Raw genomic sequence first — 27,072 nt, forward strand, 5'->3', positions numbered from 1 at the left:
TCACAATCATGCAAATTATAAACTGTTCTTTTTTTAATGAAAGTTGAGATTGTTAAGGGATGAATTCTGTGATAGAGAAATATGGGGGCCTTGTGTTTATGTGCATAAATATAGGCCTGCTGAGGCACATCTGTGTTAGGGTAGGTCTAGACTAATCACAACTCAGGTAGACATATCTAAGTTATCTTTAGTTTAGCTACCTCAGGTACCAGAGCAGTGAAGCTGAGCAGCGTGCACGTCAGTGTGGACTGTACAAGATGGCCCAAAAGCCCATGACTGCAGTGTAGACATACCCTTAGACAGAAGCCAGTGTTCCAGAACACTAGTAGGCTAGAGAACTACAATATTTGTATACTTTTTAGCAAATTCAATCTGCATTAGCCATACCACTCAGGCTGCTCTGTCCACAGCCATGAGGAATGCAAGAAAAACCATGCTGAAAGATTAAAAGAGTGCGTGTCTATAAAAATATAAACACATCAAATTTATAACTTTATATGGGGGGAGGGATATCTCAGTGGTTTGAGCATTGGCCTGCTAAACCCAGGGTTGTGAGTTCAATCCTTGAGGGGGCCACTTAGGGATCTGGGACAAAATCGGTACTTGGTCCTGCTAGTGAAGGCAGGGGGCTGGAGTCGATGACCTTTCAAGGTCCCTTCCAGCTCTAGGAGATGGGATATCGCCAATAATTAAATTAAATAACTGAAATGCAGGAGCCAGAGCAACAGATGTAAGCTACTTCCAAGTTTGTAGGATAAGGCAAATTTGGTTCCAAAACACTGTGTGTGCGACATTCCTCATACGAAAAGGGAAGTTTATCTATATGAAAGCAGACAACTATAATTTCTCTATACAATAGGACTATGTGCCATAATAAATATGACGTGCTGTGATAAATTAATTTGGCTATTTCTGGGAGTTTTTATAGGCACACACCCAGCCTACAACATATGCCTTCTCAAATGCATTTTTCTGCCTTAAGACATGTATTTTTTATTCCTTTAAAAAAAAATTTATTACCTTTGCAGGGAGAGCATGCAGATTTTGTTTGAAGACAGGAGATTTCACTATTTTGTGTGTTGCTGTGACCATCAAATTCAGGGACTTCATGTTGGTCTGCATCACTTTCTACCTTCAAGATGATCTTCTGTGAACTAGAAACGGCCCCAGTTATTGAATTCACACAGAACCCAGGAACTGATAAGTCTTCTATATTGGGCGTTTTGACACCATCAAGTGTTTTCTCAGCCCGGTGCAGTACTGGCATGTAATTTTTGTCTTTGATGCTTTCAACATGGTCTTCTGACTCCAACTGCTGTGGAAAGTTACTTGTAACATACTGGCTGCTTTCTCTAGATGTCGCAATGAGGTTTGAAGTTATATTTGTGTCATCATCGCTCCAATACACAGCTGAGGCTTCTAAGGAGTTACATGAAAAACCTGACTGCATGTCAAGACCAACTGCTTTGCAACTGTCACTGCAAATACCTTCATGAAGCCCATCACCCGTTCCACTAGAACTACTGCTACTTAGTTTTTGGGTAAGCGGATGATGCTCACTTTCAACAGAGCTATTCGATGTGTCAGAGAATATGAAGTCCAAATCTTTGATTTTGGTGCTCTGTTCAGAATCTACATCAGGAGACTTCAGGGGAGATTTATCAGAAGAATATCGATTATCTAATGCTAAACACACTCTAGACTGAAACTGTTCCTCTTCAGACAGGGAATCTGCACTTGGGCTTTCTGGAATTTTACTTACCACATCTTTTTCTAGTCCATCAGTCCCCGAATCTGCTGAACTAGCAGCAACTTCGGTAAACCCAAACTGACTGTCAAGGGGGAGACTCTGGGACTCAGATATTAATTTAACTGATTGTTTTCCATTTACTTGAGGGTCAATACTTGAAAATAGAAGTGAACTGCTTTCATCTCTCCTTGTACTGTCATCACTGTCTACTTCACCTACAGATTTACAGTCAGTGTCGTCTTCTACTTTACTTTCAATGGGTGGCACAAACCTTTCAGGTTTTATGTTTTCATTTACCGGGTTCTCAGAGTCATTTGTTTTTTTAAAAAATTCTCTCACCAGTTGGGCAATATTTTTACTACTTTCCTTCTCCACTTCATCAAGATGCTGAGTGGTTTGAAGAATGGGGTATTTTTTAAAGAACCGCCTAACACTACTGCTAACAAACCGATCATGACACTCCTTCAAATCAGTGGGAATGGAAAACAAGGTTACATTAGGACTGGGCAGGTCAGATACAGACTCCTGCATGGAAAGAGACCCCAAAGGGCAGTTTCTCTTTTGGGCGCACTGTTCATCTTCAGAAACTGAAGTTCCAGAATATTCGGTTCTACTAATGTGTCTTTTTAGTGTTCTGAAAGAATTATTTTTGTTTGCCTCTTTATTCTGAGAATCTTGATTCGCCTCTTTATGAGATTCCACTCTGTTCGTAAAGTTAGACTCTGAAACCGTTAAACCTTCATTTCTGCCTTCAGAAAAGTCTGCACATCCTGTGGGATGGCATATCTTTGCTTGGGATTTCAGGGGTTCAGAGTCTTTGCTTTCTTGCTGCATATATATCAGTTCATTTGTTTCTGTTTTCTGATTAAATTTGTCTTTTTCTGCACAAAGGCTGGGCAGCATTTCATTTACTGGAGAGTCTTTAACAGTTTTTAGGGCTCCAAGAGGTGCAGCTAATGTCCCCACATCTAGTTCTTGAATGCAACCATCAAGTAAGCTATTCTCAGGCTCTGGATTCTCCTCTAGATTTTTTCCAGCTTGGATAGAATTAGAATCAGCATTTCCTACATGTTCATCTGAACAACCTGCATCTCCCTTATTCAAACCAACCTCTGCATTGCCTTTCACTGCTTCCATTTCTCTCTGGCTTCCTGGTACACAGGGAAATTCTATAGAATTATATGGACAACATAAGGGCCCAAGCTCATGTTCTGCAGTTGTTTGGTTCTCTGTTTTTTCTTCTCTCAGTGTTGGGCTTTTTACTAAGCGACTGACTTCACCAACTACGATGCCGGTGCTACAATTTTCAGGTCCAGCAATTCTAACTTCACTTAGATCATATTCTGCATTGCAAAGAGAATAGCTTTTTTCCTCCAAACTCTCATCTGTTGACTTTTCTGTACCTATCACTGATTTGCTATCATCTGTTTCAATCACTCTGCCAAGCTGATCTTCATTTGGTTTGCAGTCCAGGTCAGCTTGCAGAATAATGCTGCCAGAAACATTGTTTGAGACAGTGTCCTTTTCCTTCAGGATTTTGCTTCTATCATACTGCATTTCATTTGCATTTTTCGTTCTCTTGCTATTTTCTTCTTCCTTTTCAACTTCAGAATCTGAGATATATAAATTAAGCTCCTCTGCACTGAATAACTCAGACCCCTCTGTAGGATCAGTTTCAATTTCCTTTAGGAGGTTTTCAGCTATATTTTCTTTGGCAGATTCAGGCCTTCCAAATGCAACAGCCTGCATCCCAACCGCAAGATCATTTCTGTCTACACTGCATGGTTGTGTGTCCATTTCAGAAGTTTGCAGTTTGATTCCACCATCCTCTTGGCATATACTTTTTTGATTACTCCTTTCCAAACTAGTTGGTGTCAAGATTTCAGTAGTCATATTTTGTTCACATAGCTTCTTCAAATCATTGTCTATGACGAAGTCTTCTGGATAAAGTGATTGTTTCACAGGATCCTCTTCAGATTTCAAGTCTATGTTACTTTCCAAATGCTGAGACTCCCCGGCATGGGAATCTGTCTCCTGCTGGTCATGAAATGCACTAGTCGGCTGTCGTAATTCCAAATGGGCAGAGCTAACAGAAGAGTTCTCATTATCTTCTTGGTAATTATTCAATGTTCCCAAATCAAGCTCACTAAAATGTGCATCAGTGTCCTTAAATTTCACTTTATCTTTTTCCAGTGTAACTGATTTTACACTCCATTTATGGTTTACTGCCTCAACTCTATTTTCATTATTCAACTTCATATCTTCTTCATTCCTGGTGACCTGCTGGGGCAAGATGTAATCATTTACAGGTTCTGGATTGTTTCCCATGTCCCTTTTATTCACATAGTAAGGGGACTGTCTTTGCGAACAGGAATAATCATTACAGTCCGAGCTTCTTTCCACTACTAGAGAAGTCTGTTTGGATAAGCATAATGGAGAAAGATCATCTGCTGTTCCTCCCTCTAACGCTGAAGAGTAATACACTGTATTCCCTTCCAGCCTGTTTGTAGGTGCTTCTGTATCGCTACTGTGATTAAGATGTGTTTGTCCAACACACACATTTGCCATAATCTCCATCTCTTTATCTATACCTTTGTTTTCTATATTTTTCTGTTGTTCAAATATGCTATCATTAATGGCTGTTCCTGAGTCATGTCTCTCTCCAGGTATTTTCATTATCTCTTTGCTTTCAACACTATCTTCATCTGTCTTTTTATAAAATGTATTCTCAATACTAGCTGACTGATCAATCTCCTTCTCCCCTGATACTGTATCATCCACTACTGAGCAAGCAGTTTTCAGTTCCTGGCAATCAGTATCACGCATCTTATTGTTATTATTAAGAGTGGAATCCAAAGTATGACTGACAAGGATTCCAACTGTTTTAATACACCCAGTGTTAGTGGTTGAAAGAGAATTGGAAGATAACACAGAGATATATGACCCGTCCTCTCCTTTTCCTGGAGACCTCTTTCTCTCCAAAGTGCAGTCACTCTTCTGTAGCAGACACCGATCAAGAAATTCTTCACCTACATCAATCAGTGACTCAGGATTCATCACTTCTACCAATTTCTCTGTGTTTTCCAAAAATGTCACTTTATTTGGAGAAGAACATGAAGCTACAAATACTGTTTTTCCGTCAAAGGTTTCTAACCATGTTTCTGAAGGCAGCTTTTCCTCTGCTTTGGAATCCAACTCCATCTGTTTGGAGAATTCTCTCCAGGAATTTTTACTTGCATTGTTATCCAGTATAGTTCTTTCATATGCCTCTGAAAATTGTTGAAGACTCAAATCCGTGTCCACAGACATGTTTACTTCTTCCTCACAGATACTAGTGTTTGACACACTATTTTTGTTTCCATTTACTGCGGGTTTTGTAGCCAGTAAGCTTATTGCCCTCTCATTTATTAGCCTAGTTTGAGTTCCCACTTCTGCATATGATATTTCAACACAATCTGTAACTGAAGATATTCTCATCTCTGTATCCATGGAATCCATCTTTGATTCACTCTCATCTTTGTCTCTGTATCTAACATGACTATCCATTGTTAAAGAGATGGCATTTACATTCATATCGGTTTGCTCTTCACCCTCTTCAGAAGCACTTACTTCCAGATGTATTTTATTGATACCAAAATCACTAACCTCCTGTGGCACACCTTTTGTAGATACCGATGTAGTCATATATACCTGGTCTGACTGAAAGCCTTCAGACTCTATACACACAGTGGCATGAGAAATATTTGCCTTATTGCATGCATTCTGTTTCACAGAAGTTTCAGGTTCGTTTTGAGACAATGGCTGGATGTTCGTTTCCTGGCTCACTGTTTCCCTAATGGACCTCTTGGCAGATGTAAAAGCTCCAGTCTCTTCATACCTGCAAGGATACTCAGGAGAAGTCATTTCTACTTCTGTGGCCTGCAAACTGCAAAATGTTCCACTCAAAGGTTTGACAACTGCCCCTGATTTACATGATTCCTCTTCCTTTGGAGCTGGTTGGTGAGGTGAGCTCTCACTGTGCAAAGATCCAGAGGAAGATGGCACACAATTACAGGAAGAATCATAATTTACATCTTCCAAGTATGTATCTTTAGATAGGATATGGTGTTTAGAAAGAGAATGTACATGATAGTTTGAGATATTCTCTGTACACAAGGGCAGGTTCTCTGGTGCTGTGGGATCTGGATTGTTTTGCAGCATCTTTGTTACAAGCCCATCCACTGCCACCTGAGAAGCCATTGATGATTCTTCCTCTTCTGAATGAGGCACATCCAGACACTGGACAATCTTTGTTCCACTGGCTCTAGAGACAACTTGTTCTGTAACACTGCTCTGGAATAAGGCAACCCCACTGACATGGTCATCCTCCTTTTCTTGGGATTTAGCAGAACCAATATCATACTCGGAACTGGACATTTCTTTTGCTGCACATATTGTCAGAATTTTATGAGCATCAGACGAGTTCTGATGTTCTAGGTTAATTATTCCAGTGTCTGAAAGCATGTAGTCCTGATCTAAAGCATTTTGCAACTTGTCCTCAAAAACATGATCGCTATGTATTTCTCCTACTTCTCTGGTTGATGTCGTCATGATTTTATCATTGCTAGGTTCAGCTCCTTCTTGAATGTCCAAAGTAGTTTCAGGCTTCTGAGTTTCCATGTCTAAGATATTATTTAAAGTTTCCAATTCTCTGTCAGCCAAGGAACAACTGTCACTTTCTACAATATCACTACTTTCTTTTATTGCTTCCTCATTTGGCATAAGGCTGTTTTGCTTTATAACTGAAGTCAGCTCATCTTTGCAGATCTCATTTTTGATCTCAGAATGCCAAACACTATGTGGAAGTTCTAAGTCTGGCACAAATGATATGCTTACTTCCCGAGTTCTGTCTATGGTCATAGCAGTTTCAGAAGGCAAATCCAACTCTTCTACACAGGTTTTACTATCTGCATTCACTTGTTTCTTTGGACTCACCACTTCTTTTGCAGGAGACCTACCATCTGGATCTTTACGCAAAGCAATGTCTTCTTCTGAACAGTTTTCTACTTCAACAGTTACAGACTCTGACAAGCTATTTATATGAAGACTACCCTTTTTCTTTGAATGGGATTCAGATGTTTCAGCACCAGTAACAGATACAGCCACACATGGAGTTTCATGTACACAAGCATCAACAATATGCTGCTCCAATGAATACCTATTCTGTTCTTCTGTTGATCTTTCCTTTTCCATTAAATTCACCTTATAATCACTGACTGATGGCACTTGAACATTTTTCATAGCTTCATTTATCACTTCTGTGACTTGCATTTGAATACAAGGTTCTGAACTCCCAGAAGTTTCATGTTTAGTTGTTTCTTCAGTGCGGTTAATAACGTTGATCTCCATCACTACATCATTGTCAGAATTTGCACAACTTCTAAGCACTGACTTATCAGCTACAGGAGCTAGTGGATTGGAATCAAGGTTGCCTCCACTTTCCACTAGAAAAGAGTCTGAAAGATCTAGACTGTTATCAGAAAGACTAGCTCTGACAATTGCTCTGCCACTTGGGTCACTGTCATGTGTCTCTACAGCATCTCTTGAGTGAGGAAAAGATGGTGAAGGTTCTAGATTATAAGAAGTTACAGCAGGAAGTTGTGTTTCTATTTCACCACTGTCTTGTCTCTCATCCAGGAATGGTCTGTAAAACTTTGGCATGCTTCCTGATGTGCATGCTTGGGCTCCACTTGGTTTCACACAGGGAAAGTCAGAATTAGCCAGTTCGGCTGTCCTTGCAGCATTTTCCCGAAACAAAGACGACTGTGCACTTTGTTGAGAAGGCTCTGCACTGACTGTTGAGCCCTTCCTATGGACATATTCAGGCGAAGCAGAACGTACAATCTGAGAATTAGGTCTACTGTAGTCTTCCAAAGAAGTATCTGGTGTTGCAGTTGATGTAGATGTTGCAGGCATTTCTAATTTGTTTGAAGTCACATTAACAGAATTTGTACACAGAGAAGACTTCGCTGAAGACAGTACTGAGCCAGCTGATGTTAATGGCAGAGTCACACTGACTGTGGGAGGCTGCCTATCACCACAGTGTGTGCTAGATGTAGATGGAGCTCCACTATTTTGGACTACTGGAGAAGTCCATGCCAGCTGGGATATAATGGGAAGGCCAACATTGTTCTCGAAGACCAGACCTGAGTTGTACATTGGTGGTACCTCAGATGTCAACAGCGGTAACTGAATCTGCAGAAAAGAGACAAGAGTCACAGCACCATAAAATGCTACGTATAAATAATTGAAAAGGAATGAACTTTGGTTTTATATGTTAAGTGTAAAAACAGAAACCGATATAGCATGGATGACTTGACATTTCATATCTACTTAATCCCTCTTCACCACCACCCTCCACTTACTCAGTGCCACACTCCACCACACACCCCACATTACTACACATTAAGTGCACATAATTTTTGACGGGAGGGAGCATAATAGCCTTCTTCCCCATATGCAGCTGGTGACCCAAGTTCTATAATTGGGGATGCGGATATCTATAGTCAGTGCTGTTTTCCAGGAACTGGTCCAAGTTCCAACCGCACCGCACTTCTTTCTCGTTCTGTCTGGCCACTGTGGAGGCACCCTTGAAAGAATTCAGAAGCAGTGCAGGAGTGATCAGAGGGAATTCAGCTGGGGGGGGGGGGGGGGGGAGCAGTGCTTGGTGAAGACAGGATCAAGAAAAATATACATACAATAGGTATTTATTATTTTTTTCCATTTATAATATAAATGTATTTATTTATTATAACAATCTTCAAGATGTGCACACAAACAGTATGACATTTTTGTAATCATTGTCCTTCCTTCCCAAACTCCCCATCTTGTTTGTTGCTATCATTCATTGTATCTTCTCTAAAATTTAGAAAATAAGTACACTAGGCCAGAATCTGGGTCTTATTTGTCTGAACAGCACCTAAATACTCCTCTCCACGGAAAACTTTAGTAAAAGGTGAAAGATTTATACGATCTGAAAAGAAAATTACACATGTGTACTGAACAAACAACAGCATGACTCTTGCAATGAGCAGGGGAACTAATTCAGGAGGTCCAGAGAGCATTTCACATATTTCCACCATTAGTTTTCTTAGCTGAAAAAAGGAACACTGTTTGTCAGATGAAACAGAAATTACTAGCAGTACTCAGGGTTTTTCCTATGCTTTGCCTCACCTGTGGTAGCGAATTCCTCATCTCTCCACGTGCACTTCGCAACTGATCGATCCTACAGTAACAATGTTCAAACTGAAACAGAAGTGTAAGAGATTTATCTGAAACACAACCTCACTTTAATTCAAGATCCAGAAGACTAAAATGAAGATGAGGCCCAATACCTTGTAAACTGCATCATTTACTGCTAATTAACAGATTTCAGTTTTCAGGCTTAAAGGAAGTCAAGTTTTTTCAAGTCTTCCAATTTTAATGCAAGTTAGTCTTATTTAGTTACCTTTAAAAGTGACTCATTCCCAGAGTCTGTAGCATAAACAACTACACTGATGTATTAAAAGAATCAAAGTCATCTGAATACTAAACTTATGCGAGTTCTCTTCAGTATCACTAATTATAACAGAGGTCTCTAAAACTTTGGTATACTGATGGGACCCTGCCAGGAGCACAAACGCAACGCTTAACTTATTTAAGATGAATCAGATCACAGCCACCCCCATCCAGTCTGCAATGAGGACAGGACATTTGGATCAAAACAGAGCACAGCTGGATGGGACTCATAGTTCCCATGGGACCTGCCTTGTATTAAGGAGGAGGGTAGCCACAGGCTGCACTGTGTAACAATATGGATCACATCTGACCCATGAGCCAGGCTTTAGCTACTCTTACAACAGATGAAAGAAGGAATAAAATGTACCAGAAAGTAAAATTCTGAATTTGGCTGACGAACTTGTGTTCCAGGCCTGATACCATTCCCTGCAGGATGTCCAAAGGTCACAGTATCTCCTTCCTGCAAGCTAACTATACCTGGAAATTTAAAACAAACAAAAAAATATTGCACATCATAACAAACTATCATTCTTTTCAAAAATTCAGAACAACTATTGGACGTATTACAATCAGGCGATAAAGAAACCATAATATAAATATTAAATAAGCATCAAATAAAGTGATGTATTATGTATATCCTAACATCTGATTCTAGAGAGAGGAATGCACAAGATTCCTCAAGATGCCCTTGAACATCTTCCTTTCACACTTACCATTGATTCTAACATCGTTCACATAAACACCTGTCAAGCTGGAATCCACAAGTCTGTAAGTATCGTTGGTTCGAATCACTCTGGCATGAGTCCGGGAAATGTAATCTCTTCTCTCTGAAACTGGACAACTGATGAAATAGTCCACAACATCTTTGTTTCTTCCAATCAGGGTAACTGCCTTATAAAAACTTTAAACAAAGTTTAAAAAAAAAAAAAAAAAAAAGTCAGATTTTTTTCTCTGTTACATATAGCTTCTTCTGCAGAAGTCTGGATTTCATGGAAAGCAGTGTGATTACAAGAGGCTGGAGACAACACCTCACCCCGTACCACAAATAGGTGAAGTAGAATTTCCAAGGTCTAGCAACTGAATTACAGTTGGAGTAATGTATCGTCATTTTCTGGTCACTACCAGAGAAGATACATAGAGCAAAACTAACTCAGCATAGTAGGGAGTGGTTTCAGAGAACACAGGGCTCACGTTTTCAGAAGTAACCAGTGATTATGGGCGTCTTGATCTTTGGCTGCCCAACTTGACACACATTAAAGGAGCCCAATGGGAGAGGAGGGGAGCAAGAGGTACTCTGTATTAAGTCCACAGAATACTGTGAGGACTAAGTTACAGCTGGTTTTATATAGCATTTTTATTAATGATCTAAAAAAAGAGGAGTAAACAGCTAATAAATTACATTCACAGGCAATAATAAAGTAGGAGGAGTCAAACACCACTCAGGGCACAGAAATAATAATACAAAGGAACCTAGAGAAATTGGAAACATAAGCAGAAAAGATGTTCAACTTATACATCTGGGGGGAAATAATCAACAAAAAACCCACTGCACTGACAGTGCCAAGACTGTTCTGTTAAATATTCGAAGTGGCGAAGTCAAAACCGTCCAAGCAAGCTGTGAGAACCAAACTCTTGTAAGAGGAGCTGGTCAGAATTTTAGGTTGATCAGCTGGTATCCAATCCAGACCCCCAAAAGGTTCTGGGACCCGTACTGCTTATTGAGAGAAATTTAATACAATTTATAAAATTGATATAGAGTTACAATTCTCAAACTAAAATAAAATCAAGGTAAGCTACTATCAATAATATTAAACTATACTAAGAACATACTCTATCAAATCAGATTCACACCATAACAAGTTAGACTCCATACTGGACAAAGTTTAGAATATGGACCATCGCCACTCATATTTAACATGGAACACAGCCCGTAAAATACAAATCCCAGCATATAGTGTTCATTCTTGAGCAGAGCAGCCCAAGAGCTGTCTTACACAGTACTCACTGGATGATCTCTGCAACACCGGAGACAGAAGCTTTGCGGCCTATGCTGCGCAGGTGACACCGGCTGAGCCCCTCACCGTGTGTTTGGCAGATTGTTGCCATTTCAGAGAATATAAACTTGCTTTACATCTGGGGGGGGGGGGGGGGGGGGGGGAAAAAAATTAAAAATTAAGTGAATGAAGCATGTAAGTTTCACATTGCTCACAAAAACATTCCCATTTTATCTACAACCCTTCAACGCATTTATCCCAGAAACATAAAATATCACCCTCCACAAAGTGAACCGAAGAAGCGGTCCATGGTCAAAAGTGGAGGACCAAGTTCCATGGCCAACAAGTAAAGTGAACATAGCTTTTTCTTTCTAGGCTCCCTCGGTTATTTAGTGCTTTACAGCCCAAGGATCCCAAAGGCTTAACAAATTATGTATAGGAAATACTGTACCCATCATGGAAATATAACCAACCTTGGTATGGAACATCATAGATCTTGCACACAACATTATACAATCATATTAATTTTCTGGTCCTAAAAGAGTGTCCTTTTCATAGATTCCAAGACCAGAGGGGAACACTGTGGTCATCTAGTCTGATCTTCTGTATAACTAAGTCAGAGACCTTTCCCAAAATAATTCCTAGAGCATAACTTTCAGATCAACATCCAATCTTGATTTAAAATTGCCAATGATGGGGAAATCCACCACAACTCTTGATAAATCGTTCCAATAGTTAATTACCCTAACTGTTAAAAAATGTATGCCTTATTTCCTGTCTGAATTTGACTAGTTTCAACTTGCACAGCCACTGGATCATGTTATACCTTTCTCTACTAGATTGAAGAGTTGATTATCAAATATTTCTTCCTTACGTAGATACATATAGACTGTAATCAAGCCACCCCTTAACCTTCTCTTTGTTAAGCTAAATAAACTGAGCTCCTGGAGTCTATCACTATAAAGTGTAATTTTCCTGTCCTTTAATCTTTCTAATGGCTCTTCTCTGAACCCTCTCCAATTTATCAACATCCATCTTGAACTGCAGACACCAGAACTGGACACAGAATTCAAGCAGTGGTCAAACCACTGCCAAATACAGAGGCGCTATTTTACCTCTATTTCTACTCAAGATTTCTCTGTTTATGCAGCCAAAGATCACATTAGCCCTTTAGACCACAGCATCACACTCAGAATTCATGTTCAGTTGTTTATCCATCACAACCCCCAAATCTTTTTCAGGATATAGTCCCCCCATAGTGTATGTATGGCCTACACTCTTTGTTCCTAGAAGTATACATTTACATTTAGCTGTATTAAAATGCATTTTGTTTGCTTGTGCCCATTGTATCTATCAATCCAGATTACCCTGTATCAGTGACCTATCCTCTTCATTATTTAACCCCTTCCCCAATTTTTGAGTCATCTGCAAACTTTATCAGTGATGATTTTATGTTTTCTTCCAAGTAATTCATGAAAATGTTAAATACCATAGGGGCCAAGAACTGATCCCTGCGGCACTCCACTAGAAACATACCTGCTCAGTGATTCCCAGCTAGCCAGCTCCTAATCCATGTAATGTGTGCCATGTTAATTTTATATCATGCTAGTTTTTTTTTTTTTAATCAAAATGTTTTGCGATACAAAGTCAAATGCCTTACAAAGATCCAAGTATGTTACATCAACACTATTTCTTTTACCCACCAAACTTGTAATCTCAAAAAAATTATCTAGTGTGATTTTCCATAAACCCATGTTGACTGGCATTAAATTACCCTCCTTTAATTCTTTACCAATCGAGTCCCATATCACCTGCTCCATTATGTTGAAACAACATTAGTTATTTAGGCCAGAAGAATTTGGCCAGAGCACTGAGTTAACAAAAAAGCCACAGATCTCTAATGAAAACTGGACTAGACCTTGGTTTTATGTCTCATCTGACAGACAGCAGCTCACCAACTCTTAGCATCATACAAACTCAAGGACCAATCCAGCAGCTCTTACAAAGGCAAATAGGCATTTTGCCCACACAAGGAGTGAAGGACTGGTCCATACCTGGAAGTCCAACTATTCAGTCATTAAGAAAGGAGGGGAAAAATGCACCCCACACAAACTTCCAAAAACTCATACTGATCTTTTAATCAATAACTTGTGACTAGTAGTTTATGTTTATAAATTTATGGAGATATCCTATCTCCTAGAACTGGAATAATGGGGATTTCACCACCTCCTTTGGAAGTCTATTCGAGTTTAACTACCCTTATAGTTAGAAAGTTGTTCCCAATATCTACCCTAATTCTCCCTTGCTATAGACTTCTCCTACCTTCGTGGAAACAGAACAAGTGATCATCATCCTCTTTACAACAGCTCTTAACATATCTGAAAATTGTTACAAGATCCCCCCTCAGTCGTCTTTTCTCAAGACTAACCATGATTTTTTTTTTAAACCTTTCTTCATGGGTCAGATTTTCTAAGCCTTTTTTCACTTTTGTTGCTCTCCCCTAGACTCTCTAATTTGTCCACATCTTTCCTAAAGTGTGGTGCCCAGAATTGGATACAATACTCCCAGCTGAGGCCTCACTAGTGCTAAGCAGAGTGGGAAAATTACCTCCTGGGTCTTACATACAAACACTCCTATTAATACACCCCAGGGTTATATTAGCCTTTTTCACAACTGCATCACATTAAATTTGTGATCCACTATAACCCCCAGATCCTTTTCAGCAGTACCAGCACTTAGCCAGCTGTTTGGTTTTTGGGGGTTTTTTTGGCTTGCACATTTGATTTTTCCTTCTTAAATGTAGTACTTTGCATTTGTCATTGAATTTCATCTTGATTTCAGACCAATTCTCTAATTTATCAAAGATCATTTTGACTTCTAAGCCTGTTCTCCAAAGTTCTTGCAACCCCTTTCAATATGGTGTCATTTTATAAACAAATTCCACTCTATTATCCAAGTCATTAATGAAAATGTAGTACCAGACCCAGGATTGACTCCACAAGATACATCTTCCCAGTCTGAACAACGAACCACTGATAACTGCTCTTTCAGCGTGGTCTTCAAATAAGTCATGCACCCACCTTATAGTAATTTCATCTAAACCCTTTTTTCCTAGTTTGCTTATGCAAATATCATGTGGGATAGTGTCAAAAGCCTTCCTAAAAATCAAGCTATATCATTTCTACTGGTTCCCCCCGTCCATTAACCCAGTAACCCTATCAAAAGAAGGAAATTAGGTGGGTTTGGCATGATCTGTTACTGACAAATCCATGCTGGCTATTTCTTATCACCCTGTTAATTTGTAAGCACACACAGATAATTGTTTAGTTAACTGCGAGAGAAAGGAACCCTCTAAGAGTCCCCTTATTAGTGTTGGTAGTTCATCGCTGACAAAGATGACGATATTGTTACAATTCTCATTTATGGCTACACATATCACTACAAAGTCCGAACCCTGATGCACAGTCGGCCACACCAAGGGCATGGGAAGTCCATATCTATGATTTTTGCTATGATGCAGCTCTGTGGCGCCTCTCACTTGCAGCCTCAAGATTTCATCTATCCCACTCAAACCTGTTAAATGCGGATCTTGCCAGAGAATGCCAGTGAATCCTGTTCTAAGGCATTTGCTTGAGTTGAGACTGATGCCAGATAACCTGAAGAGCAGTCTCCAGCGATCTTTGAAGCACTTATACGGAGGACCCTTCTTTCTTTTGCCCTTACTCTGCTTCCCATACAAGATCTGTTTTGGGAGACGGTGGTCTTCCATTCTGATGACATGTCCGATCCACCCACACTGTACTCTCAGTAGCATTCCTCAATGCTGGTTGTTTGCGCTCTCTCAAGGACCTTAATACTGGTCACTCTGTCCTGCCAGCGAATGCTCATTATTGAGCGAAGGGAGCACATGTGAAATTGCTCAAGCTATGTAACGTGTTGTCTATAGAGTCCAAGTCTCAGATGCATACAGGAGAGATGTTAGAACCACAGCACTGTAAATCTTCGTTCTGGTGGAGACACAAGTGTTGTGTTGGCTAAGGACTTTTGTTCAGAGTCGGTCAAGGACCTGCCTGGCTTTACTAAATTCTGGAGGCAATTTCCTTATGAAGGGAACCGTCACTCAAGATGGTCCTACACAAATACTTGAACTGATCCACATTTTCCAGCTGTGTGCCTTGGATGAAGATGGCTGGTACTGGGGCATTGGAATGAGGTGCTGGTTGGAACAAGACCTCGGTCTTCCCAAGAGCGATGGTGTGGCCAAAGAGCTGGGATGCTTCAGAAAACCTATCAATGATGACCTGAAAGGTCGTCACGTCTACGGGTCATCAATGCGCAGTCATCTGCAAAAAAGTGCCTTGACAAGAAGTCTCTAAAGTGTCTTGGTCTTCGAGCGGGAGCCACCGAGGCAGCAGCAGATGTATATCCCCTGTTCCAAGCCCCTAGTGGCATGGCTGAGGACACAGTAAAAACAACATTGGAGTAAGTACACAGTCTTGCTTCACTAGATTTGAGATTTCAAATGCATCAGAAGAATCACTATTGGAGAGCCCTTGCACTGTCATGTGGCCATGGAACAGACAAATGATTTTTATGAACCTTCTTGGGCAACCCAGTTTATGTAGAATAGCCCATACACCCTCTCCGTTGACCGTATCAAAAGCTTTGGTTAAGTCAATGAAAACTGCATACAGGTCCATGTTCTGCTCTAAACAAACATTTTTCCTGGACTTGCCTTATGACAAAGATTATGTCTGTAGTACTACAACCAGGTCTGAAACCACACTGCACTTCTGGCAGATTCTCCTCAGATACATTCACAATGAGTCTGTTCAGAAGAATGCGAGCTAGTATTTTCCATGTCGTACAGAGAAGAGAAATGCCTCTGTAGTTTCTACAGTCAGCTTTGCTGCCTTTGTTTTTAAACAGTGATACAATAATATCGTTGAAGTTGTGTGGCATTTCTTCTTCCTCTCAAATGCTACTCAAAATGTCGTGGAATACCTCGATACCCTTTGGGCCTGCTACTTTGTACAATTCTGCTGAAATACCATCCTTTCCGGATGCTTTGCCAGGGTTCAATTGTTTGATGGCTTTCATGACTTCTTCAACTGATGGAGGGAGGTCGAGATCCTCTTTGATGGGTTTCTCGGGTAACTGATCAAGGACACGCCGATCGACTGTGGATAGTTTATTGAGCAGACTACTGAAGTGTTCAGCCCTTAATAGTACCCTTGACATAAAACACAATAGAATGGGATAATTAGCTAATTCCCTGCATGTTGAGGTGCTTTCAAGCACAGAGACCCTTTTTGTTTCAAAGTTCTATGATGCAACCTTATCAAACCACATCCAGGACCCATCTGTCTGATGTGGAGAGAGGCCATTGGCCCTTGAATTTTAATAGTCTCCCCACTAGGTGTTGCTTGTCAGACCTCTCCTAACCATTATCAGGCACTGTTTCTAGTGTTGGAATTTCCATTGCAGGAAGACTAGTCTCTCCTCTTTCCAGGTTTAGACTTGTTCCATTTGCTTTTGTTGCTGTCTCACCTACCATACTTCGGAGTAGCCGTGAGAAAAATATTTAGACCTGTAATAAGGTCAACTATCCTTTTTCGCAGCTCTGGAGGTAGGAGGGTTCAGTAAGATCTTTTTTTATTTATCTGAGGATTCCATCACCACTTTGTCTAATAGCTCCCTAGTAACTGACCTCCGAATATTTCAAAGCCATTAACATATTTTTGGCATATATATCGCCCTTCCAGGCTCATAACCAGAGGTGCCGTCTGGTCATCACATTCATGTCTTCTGCACATGCCATGACTGCCAAAGCATCTCTGGTTGCATTGGCTATGAATGCTGAAGCCATTAAGATTTTCTTTAACTCCAAACCTAACTGCATTGATCTATCTTAACCTTTTTGGCAGTCTGGCTACCAAACTCAGTCCGGGCCAGCATGTTGCAATAGCAGAGACCTCAGAGAGGAAGATGCAGCCTCAAACATATGGCACAGTGGTATTTCCATTCTACAGTTGTTGGGTTCTTTTGGGAAAAAGTCCCCTTCCATTTGGATAGCAGTGTCTTTGACTAGTGCTGAAACTGCCCTGTCCACTTTAGGAAGGGACACAACATCTGCTTGTCTATAGTGCACTTTCTCCAGACTTCCCAAAAAACTCTACAATCTCAAAGACTTTGACGGTGTTTCCCTTTCAGACTTAACTATTTTTTCCAAAAAGACATGAAGGGGAATGTGTGGTTCATATTTCTAAACAGGCTGGGGAATTTTTTTTTTTTTTTTTTTTGTAATTTCCATAGCATTCTCCTCTTCTCCCTCCTAAGAATCCTTTCTAATGAGCTCATCTGACAGAATACCCAAGTACAGTATCTTTTGTAACATCTTCTCAAGTGATTAAGCCGGAAAAAGATTCCTCTTGCATCGCTTCATCCTGTGTTTCAGACGCTGAGATTGAGAGTTTCATCTTTCTCTTGTGAAGATCTTGACTTTCCACTTGACTTCTCTCTCTCTTGGACTTAGATTGAACAGATTTCCTAGCCAGCTTTTTCTTTGATGATGCCCATGAAGAGGAGGATGAAAATGAATCAAATGATGAAGAAGAACCAGACACAAACAATTCTATTCCCTTTAAGTTTTTTCTTTCCAAGTATGAAAATCTTGTGAGCAGATCAGTCAGTGGAACTGCTATCCCCAGAAGAACAGGCCAGTTTTCTCCTAAGGTTCTGAGACAATTTTCTTGAACCCTTTTCTCCTTTTTCAAATTTTACTCTTTAGGGAAGATAGGGATTGGAAACCTGAGTCAGATGAGGAGTCCCATGAACCTCTTCTGCTAGCAGGCATCTCTTTATCTTTGCCCATTTGAGAATGCATAGGATGCCTGTAAGGAGACAATGCAGCTACTGCCTGGGGTTCATGAGATGGCAGCCTCTGAGGTAAAAGTGCTAAAAATTGTATTGCGATGATGTTATAAAAAAAAAAAAAAGTGACCAGTACAGAGTATAAGCATAGAAGTTTCTGGTTATCAGGGAATAACGTATGGATTATCGAGGGGTGCGAAGTTCGGTCTAAGATCAGGTGGCATACAGAATACATAATCTGCAATATCCCTGATTGGGGGTAAAAGGTTGATGGGTCAAAGTACAGACATTGAGCTATGAGGGCATGAGGTTCATATAATGGCTATGTTCGGGTGTGGAGTATAATGTGTGGATATGATGATGAGGATGGATTGACCTTCATTTGGTGAGATTTAATGTTCAGGGAGTTTATGGTTTCAGTTCATATTGTTCTACACCAAATCCAAGAGCTCCCTAGCCCAAAGAGGAATTTCTTCCCTTCTTCTCACCTCCATGAAGAATTCCTGACTTCCCCTGGGGCTAAACAAAAGAGGTCAAACTGCCCACTGAGGACTTGCGCCACAGGAGGGCGCACACATGTTTGTCTGTGACAGATTCAGCCAGTCCTGCTTATGGGTTCCCTGTACATCAAAGGGCAGCAGCCGGGGGTAACTGCCTCCAGGAGAAGAACACTCTCCATTTTTCCACCGTTCTTCAAGACATTCACAACCTGGCTGTTAGACTCCCCAGAGGCGAGGAACCAGCTCCTGGGACAGATTAAGATGGCCAAAGTAAAACCTTTCAGATGAGACGGCTGGACTGCACAATGCACATGCCATTCCTTCTCCATCAAGGATACAGAGCAGGAGGAATATAGCTTTGGTCTTCCATTTGGACCTCTCTCTACCATCCTCCTAGTCTGAGCTGCCAGGGGGAAGGGGTTACAGTAATTCCAGGCAGGAAACAAACCGACTCTTCCGGGTGATTTTTGTGTGTTTTGTTTTTTAATTCTCTCTCTTGCAGTAGATGCTACAGGGGGCAGAACAAAACTAAGGAGTCTCCAGAATGTGGGGACTAGTCCCACATCAGCCATCCAAGCAGCTCCAATTCTATCCCCTATAGCTACAGACTGATGAGGACCCACACTGAAGACCTGTGGCCACATCCCTGAGAGAGAAGAGGTGACACGGATCAAAAAAAGCAGAAGAGGAGGGAACAGAGCAACTGCCACCCCTGGGTAGACCGATGTCCATCGAGCTCAGTTTACGGTCTCCGAAGTATCAAAGGAAAGTGCAAGAAACTCCAAAGTGGATCACTTTATTCCTCGTACTACAGCAAGGCCTAGCGGCCCCACATCATCAGACCTCACACAAACAGCTAGTGAGAGTCTCAACCCCAGAGAGATGAGACTCTAAATACCCAAGACACACAAGGAGGTAAGAAAAAGTTTCTTCCTGACACTTAGTGGCTGGCTTAGGCCCAACACGAGCGGGTTTATAGACCTTGTATTAAAAACATACCTATTTTACTTCTATTTAATAAAGGAATAAGCTTACTTCTGGCAAGAGTGAATCCCGCAGTCCACAGCGAGCCAGCCAGCCGATGAGTCCGTCTGCTAAAAACCACATTGGAAGAAGTCACAATATATTAAAAACGTTCCCCACAGTCACTTTCCAGGCGAGCCGGGGCTGCTGGTGCCAAAGGGGGTCAGGGGATCCCAGACTCGCAGGGCTGGAAGGGGCCTCGGGAGGGATCTAGTCCCACCCCCTGCTCCAGCAGGGCAGAGCTTTGTCCCAGGTCCCCAAGCGGCCCCCTCAAGGCTTGAACTCCCAGCGCTGGGTTTAGCCGGGCAAGGCTCACCCCACTGGGCTAACCCCCCCCAGGCACTGCTGCCCCGCCCCCCCCAGGCAGGGTTGCCCCGCCCCCGGCACGTCCCGCCCCGGGCAGCCCCTGAGGCCCCGACCTGGAGCCAGAGACGCGGACCCCTCGGGGCGGGGCAAGCGAGGGGCCGGCAGCCAGGCCGGGGGGAACGTCCCCCGCCGGCGCAGGGCGGCGCTCACCGGCTCCAGCTGCGTGGCGCTTTCCCGCGCTCCGGCCCGCCTCGGCTCGCGCAGCTGGTGTCTCCCGCGCCCGCCCAGCTCGCGGCCCGCCTCCCACGTGACCCCCTCCCGCCTCTCTCGGCGGCGCACGTGCCGCTCGCCGGGCGTGGATTGGCTGCTGGGGGCTTGGGGGGCGTGGCCGGCGGCGCGGGAAGGGGGGAATCGAAACTGAAAGGCGGCAGCGGGCTGCGCCGAGACTCTAAGCCACGCCCCCTGCTGGGGGGGGTCCCACGCTCAGACCCCGTCAGAACAGCGTCACTCCTGCCCCTGAGCCCCCCCCGACCCCCCCCCCCCCCCCCCCCCCCACATCCCCCCCCTGCCCCAGAGCCCCCTCTGACCCCCAGCCAGCCAGCCACCTGCCCCTGAGCCCCCTCTGACCCCCTGAGGTCAGCACTGAAAGGCCATTCACGTCTTGTGTAATCCATTGACTGCAGTGGGGTTACACCAGGGATGAATATTGCCCAAGATCTAGCGCCCCAACAAGCCTCCACTGTAAACTCCACTCTCCCACTGGTCAGGGTATGTTTTCATCCTCACTCCTGTCCTCTTATGCATGAAGGTGCTGCCTCTCCTGCTGCCCTGTGCTTCCCCTTCCTGCAGACGGAAGCAGGGATGGGAGCAGAGATTACTTTCCCACATATTGCCACAGTCCCTTTTGCTGATGGAACTAGGAGTTTGGTACACAGCTATATCCAATCAATGATTCTCCATCACCTTTCAAGAGCAGGGAAGAGGAGACAGTAATGGAGTCTGAAGCTATTGACTAGAACAATCCTGATTCCATTTATTATTTCCCCGGTGCGTTTTGTTTTGTGTGGCTTGCTCCATCCAGATGTTGGTGTATAACTCTCTATATAGTTTATTTAGTTTCCTTATAGCCAGACCTAGAAGAGCCCATTATCATTCTCGTTCAATGGCCTCTGCTAATGATCAAGTCTGGGAGTCTGGTCAATGCAGAGCCATCTTGGCTAGCCATGCCTTTAGGGATAGCTATCTGCAAGTGAGAACTTTGGGATGAAATATTTCTGGACTTTCTGCTGCATGGAGATGAATGTATTTGGTGATGCTGGCATGTCAGAATCAGGTGGAAATGGGTTCACGTTGATTCTTGGCACTGGCAATTTAATAGCATGTACAAATCCCGTCAACAAAGGGAGTGGAAAAATGCGCGGAAGGTAGAAACCTGTGTTTGAAGGGAGAAACAAAAATATATTAAGAGAAAGAATAAAAACGAAATGCAGTAGTTCTGAATAGTGCTGTAACTGCTATTTCTTTCCATCATGTGTGTTCCTACCTATGGCCAAAATAGATGGCTGTGTTACCCAAATGTTATATGTTCATATATGCATTTATGATGTATACCTAAGACTGCCAATGGTGCACCTAATGGGATTGCATTTTTACACTAGAGAACCCCTGTCCCCCAGAAATGACTGTCTCAAGGACAGCACATAACATAAAAATGGCCAAACTGGGTCAGACCAATGGTCCTTCTAGCCCAGTAACCTGTCTTCTGACAGTAGCCAGTGCCAGATATTCAGAGGGAATTAACACAACAGGGAAATTTCAAGTCATCCATGCCCTGTTGTCCAATCCCAGCTTCTGGCAGTCGGAGGTTTAAGGACACCCGGAGAATGGGGTTGTGTCCCTGACCATCTTGACTAATAGCCATTGAGGGCCCTATCCTCCATGTACTTATCTAATTATTTGCTGAACCCAGTTATACTTTCGGCCTTCACAACCTCCCCAGCCAACGGGTTCCACAGGTTGACTGTGCATTGTTTGAAATACACCTCTACCCCGATATAACGCTGTCCTCGGGAGCCAAAAAATCTTACCACGTTATATCGAACTTGCTTTGATCCACCGGAGTGCGCAGGCCCGCCAACCCCCCCGGAGCACTGCTTTACCACGTTATATTCGAATTCGTGTTATATTGGGTCGCGTTATATCGGGGTAGAGGTGTACTTCCTTTTGTTTGTTTTAAACTTGCTGCCTATTAATTTAATTGGGTGACCCCTAGCTCTTGTGTTATAAGAAAAGGTAAATAACACTTTCTTCTTCACTTTCTCCACCCCAGTCATGATTTTATAGACCGCTAGCATATCCCCCCCAGTCATCTCTTTTCCAAGCTGAAACGTCCCAGTCTTATTAATCTCTCCTCGTATGGAAGCTGTTCCACACCCCTAATAATTTTTCTTGTTCTTTTGCTGTCCCTTTTCCAATTCACATATATATATTTTTGAGATGGGGTAACCAGAACTACACACAATATTCAAGATGTGGGCATACCATGGATTTATAGAGTGGCATTATGATACAAAGTATTTTCGTATTCTCTCTCCTGTTCCTAATGGTTCCTACTAGTCTCTTAGCTTTTTTGACTGCCACTGAACCTTTCTTGAGGGGTAACAGCTAATTTAGACCCCCATCATTTTATATGTAGAGTTGGGATGATGTTTTCCATTGTGCATTACTTTGCATTTATCAACATTGAATTTCATCTGCCATTTTGTTGCCCAGTCATTTATAAATCCACCCTGGCTCCTTCTGCCTCAGCTGGGCTTCCTTATTCAGTCAGGGGATTGCTTAGGCACCTGATTCCCCTCAGCTCTGGCCTGTTGGGTTAATTAGCCCCCTTCTCAATCTACATTAACCCCTTCAGGGCAAGTGAACACCCAATCACAAATACCGACATAGCTTGCAGGAAGACCTCCCAGTTTGACAGTACTGGGCTGTCACGCTTCAAGACGCGGGCGGCCTAGTCTAGTGCTTCCCCAGACAGCAGGCTGATGACCAGGCCCATTTTTGCACAGTCAGTGTTATAGGATTGAGCATACATCATGAATAGGAGGCAGCATTGGTTTATAAATCCCTGGAATCACTGGCAATTACCATCAAACCGTTCTGGCAGTGGTATCCGGGAACAGGGCTGCACGAGCCCTGTCTGGAATGCAGTGTTTTCTGCACACAACTGCGTGACTTGCTCTTGCAAGAGCTGGTTCTCCAAGGTCAGCTGGATGACCCGGGCCTGCGGGGCTTCGTTGTCTGCCTGAAGATGGATGGCCCACTTGAGCACATCCAGTGCTCCTGAAGGGTTAGCGAGGTCCTTTCTACTGGCCGGACCCATTCCTGTAGCCTCAGTGGTCCATGCAAGCTGGGGCGTTGATGGTCTGACCAAGTGCTCGGAGCAGGAGTCAAAACGGGTCAGACCCCAGGAAGTCAGAATCCGAGGCAAACGAGAGAGCAAAACTGAGAGTCAGATGTATGGAGGCAGACAGGGTCAGGTTACCAGGAGATCAGGCTCCGAGACAGGCCAAAGAGCAAACCAGGAGTCAGGTTACCAGGAGATCAGTAACAGGCAGTAGGAGCAGGTATCACAGGGGAAGCAGCCCTAAGCAGGGAAAACCCAATTGCACGGACTTCCTGTTCCTGTGCTTGAGTTAAAGAGAAGCTGGGGACCAGTCAAGACCCCCAGTGTCCAACCAATCATTTCCCTGGACTGGAGTCTTCTGTCAGAGTTCAACGGCTATTCCAGCAACAGATAGCAGGTCACTTGGGTGGCAGGTGGGAGTGACTAGCCCCAGTGGACCAGGGCTCATGATCCATGGTCCCTGACACTATCCTGAGTAATTTTGTATCATCTGCAAATTTTGCCACCTCACTGTTCACCCCCTTTTCCAGACAATTTATGAATATGTTGAATAGCACTGGTCCCAGTACAGACCCTTGGGGGACACCACTATTTACCTCTCTCCACTGTGAAAACTGACCGTTTATTTCTACCCTTTGTTTCCTATATTTCAATCAATCAGTTACTGATCCAGGAGAGTATCTTCCCTCTTGTCCCATGACAGCTTACTCTGCGTAAGAATCTTTGACCTTGTCAAAGGTTTTCTGAAAGTCCAAGTACACTGTATCGACAGGATCACCCTTGTTCACATGCTTGTTGATTCGCTCAGAAAATTCTAATAGATTGGTGAGGCATGATTTCCCTTTACAGAAGCCATGTTGACTCTTCCCCAACAAATCATGTTCATCTGTGTGTCTGATAATTCTGTTCTTTACCATAGTTTCAACCAATTTGCCTGGTACTGAAGTTAAGCTTACCAGCCCGTAATTGCAGGATCGCCTCTAGAGCCTTTTTTTAAAAAGTTGGTGTTACATTAGTTATCCTCCAGTCATCGGGCACAGAGACTGATGTAAGCAAGAGGCTACATATCAGAGTTAGTAGTTCTGCAGTTTCATATTTGAGTTCCTTCAGAACTGTTGGGTGAATCCCATCTGGTCCTGGTGATTTATTACAGTTTAATTTATCAATTTGCTCCAAAAGCTCCTCTACTGACACCTCAATCTGGATCAGTTACTCAGAACTGTTGCCTAAAAAAATGGCTTGGATGTGGGAACCTCCCTCACATCCTCTGCAGTGAAGACTGATGCAAAGCATTCATTTAGCTTGTCTACAATGGCCTTGTCTTCCTTGAATGCTCCTTTAGCACCTTGATCATCCAGTGGCCCCACTGATTGTTTGGCAGGCTTCATGTTTCTGATGTACTAAAACAAAATTTGAAGTTAGATTTTGAGTCTTTTGCTAGTTGCTCTTCAAATTCTTTTTTGGCCTGCCTAAGTATACTTTACACTTGACTTGCCAGAATTTATGCTCCTTTCTCTCTTTCTCAGTAGGATATGACTTTCAATTTTTACAGGATGTCTTTTTGCCTCTAACCACCTATTTTACTCTTTTGCTTAGCCATAGTGGGATTTTTTTGGTCCTCTTACTGTTTTCTATATTTGGAGTATACGTTTAGTTTGAACCTCTATTCTGGTGTCCTTAAATAGTTTCCATGCAGCTTGGAGGCATTTCACTTCTGACTGTACCTTTTAATTTCCATTTAACTAGCTTCCTCATTTTTGTGTAAGTCCCCTTTCTGAAGTTAAATGCTACTTCATGGTTGGCTTCTTGGGTATTTTCCCCCACAAGGATGTTAAATGTAATTACATTGGTGAGCGATTCCAGAAATAAGAGGATAAGCACAGCATGCATGCTAGTCTCTAATAGGTCACTGTCCAACCTAATAGGACACTAACACTGAGATGATGCATTTGCTCATATATGTTGTTTCAGGATTCATTGCAGTACTGTCTGCTTGCTGTTGATGCTTTGTTCTCCATTCCTATAAACCAAATTAGTGAGGGACTTTGGAAATGACTCTTTTTCAAATGTTTGCAGTGTTGTTGCAGCCGTGTCGGTCCCAGGATATTAGAAAGACAAGTTGGTTGAGGTCGTATCTTTTATTGGACCAACTTCTGTTGATGAAAGAAACAAGCTTTTAAAGTTATAAAGAGCTCTTCTTCAGGTCTGGGAAAGATATTCAGAGTGTCACAGCTAAATACAAGGTGGAACTGATTGATGAGCATAAGAAGTTAACACATGTTACAAGAGACCATTCGAGATGACGTGGACAGATAACACCTCTGCAGTCATAGGACAAAGGAGGGTCTTTGTATTAAGGTTCTACATAGTTACGAAGCCACCCATCCAAAGACACAACCGACAGGAGCAACCATTTAATTGGTTCTTCTCCCCCCACCCCCAGCCCCGAATAAACTCAGCATAAAACAATCCAGAAGGGTAAGTCACACTGTTCCTAAGCCTGAGTTACAACACACTGATGCACTAACACACTCAGGCAGAGTGAAATTCACTGCGTGAAGAGGGGCTGCACAAGGCCCACTGAAGAGCTGTGCTGGTTACTCATTCCTCCCCACTTCCTACCCTCCCTGGGCTGGGCAGTACTGAGCGAACAGGGAGAAGCGGCCTCCTGTGGGCAGGAAGAGGAGCTGAAGGGAAACTCTGATCACTGCCTGCGGCCCACTAGCGCGTGACGTTCCAGCTGGCATGAGAGAATGTAAAAGCAGATGTAAAAACAACGAGGAGTCCTTGTGGCACCTAGAGACTAACATATTTATTTGGGCATAAACTTTGGTGGGTGAAAACCCACTTCATCAGATGCATGCAGTGGAAAATACAGTAGGCAGAATATATATACACAGTACATGAAAAGATGGGAGTTGCCTTACCAAGTGGGGGGTCAGTTCTAACGCGACAATTCAATTAAAAGTGGAAGTGAGCTATTATCAACAGGAGGAAAATCACTTTTGTAGTGTTAATCAGGGTGGCCCATTTCAGACAGTTGACAAGAAAGGTGTGAGTCGCAGTCGGGGGAAATTAGTTTTTAGTTTTTATAGTGACCCATCCACTCCCATTGTTTGTTCAGGCCTAATTTGATGGTGTCCAGTTTGCAAATTAATTCCAGTTCTGCAGTTTCTTGTTGGAGTCTGGTTTTGAAGTTTTTTTGTTGAAGAATTGCCACTTTTAAGTCTGTTATTGAGTGACCAGGGAGGTTGAAGTGTTCTCTGACTGGTTTTTGAATGTTATAATTCTTGACGTCTGATTTGTGTCCATTTTTTTTTTTTGCGTAGAGACTGCCCGGTTTGGCCAATGTACATGGCAAAGGGGCATTGCTGGCACATGATGGCATATATCACATTGGTAGATGTGCAGGTGAACGAGCCTCTGATGGTGTGACTGATGTGGTTAGGTCCTATCAGGGCCGGCTTTAGGCCGATTCAGCCGATTCGGCTGAATTGGGCCCCGCGCCAAGAGGGCCCCGCGCTAGAGCTGTTCACCCCGCCCCCAGCTCACTTCCCCCTCCTCCCCTGCCCTGCACGCCCCGCCCCCTCCCCTGCTTCTGAGACTAAGCAGCAGGGGCGGGCCGGCCGGCAGCAGGAGGTAAGCTGGGGTGGGGGCGGGAGAAGGGCTCCGGGGAGGCGCGGCCCG

The 27,072-nt window shown here is 42.9% G+C and overlaps 2 protein-coding genes and 1 pseudogene across 3 annotated transcripts in view; all 3 read right to left on the reverse strand.

Moving 5' to 3' along the window:
* Nucleotides 1-20,210, reverse strand: part of LOC117873901 — a gene marked incomplete at its 3' end in the record, with an annotated part of 45,959 nt that extends 25,749 nt beyond the window's left edge. The window contains 7 exon segments of the mRNA XM_034763787.1: nt 1,021-7,984; nt 8,963-9,034; nt 9,654-9,763; nt 10,000-10,187; nt 11,292-11,419; nt 19,689-19,744; nt 20,193-20,210. Of these exon segments, the coding sequence (XP_034619678.1) occupies nt 1,021-7,984; nt 8,963-9,034; nt 9,654-9,763; nt 10,000-10,187; nt 11,292-11,392 (7,435 nt within the window).
* LOC117874012 lies at nt 8,655-8,782 on the reverse strand (annotated as a pseudogene).
* Nucleotides 20,211-21,090: 880 nt separating the features above from the next.
* The window catches only part of LOC117873902 (WD repeat-containing protein 97-like), a 38,829-nt gene continuing 32,847 nt past the window's right edge, over nt 21,091-27,072 (reverse strand). For both annotated transcript variants that reach the window (XM_034763789.1, XM_034763788.1), the window contains exon 17: nt 21,091-21,414. In XM_034763789.1, coding sequence (XP_034619680.1) covers nt 21,212-21,414 — 203 coding nt within the window. In that variant the 3' untranslated portion in view covers nt 21,091-21,211. The remainder of the gene's footprint in view (nt 21,415-27,072) is intronic.

This window comes from Trachemys scripta, chromosome 2 (assembly GCF_013100865.1).
Source record: "Trachemys scripta elegans isolate TJP31775 chromosome 2, CAS_Tse_1.0, whole genome shotgun sequence".
NCBI classification, from domain to species: Eukaryota; Metazoa; Chordata; order Testudines; family Emydidae; genus Trachemys; species Trachemys scripta.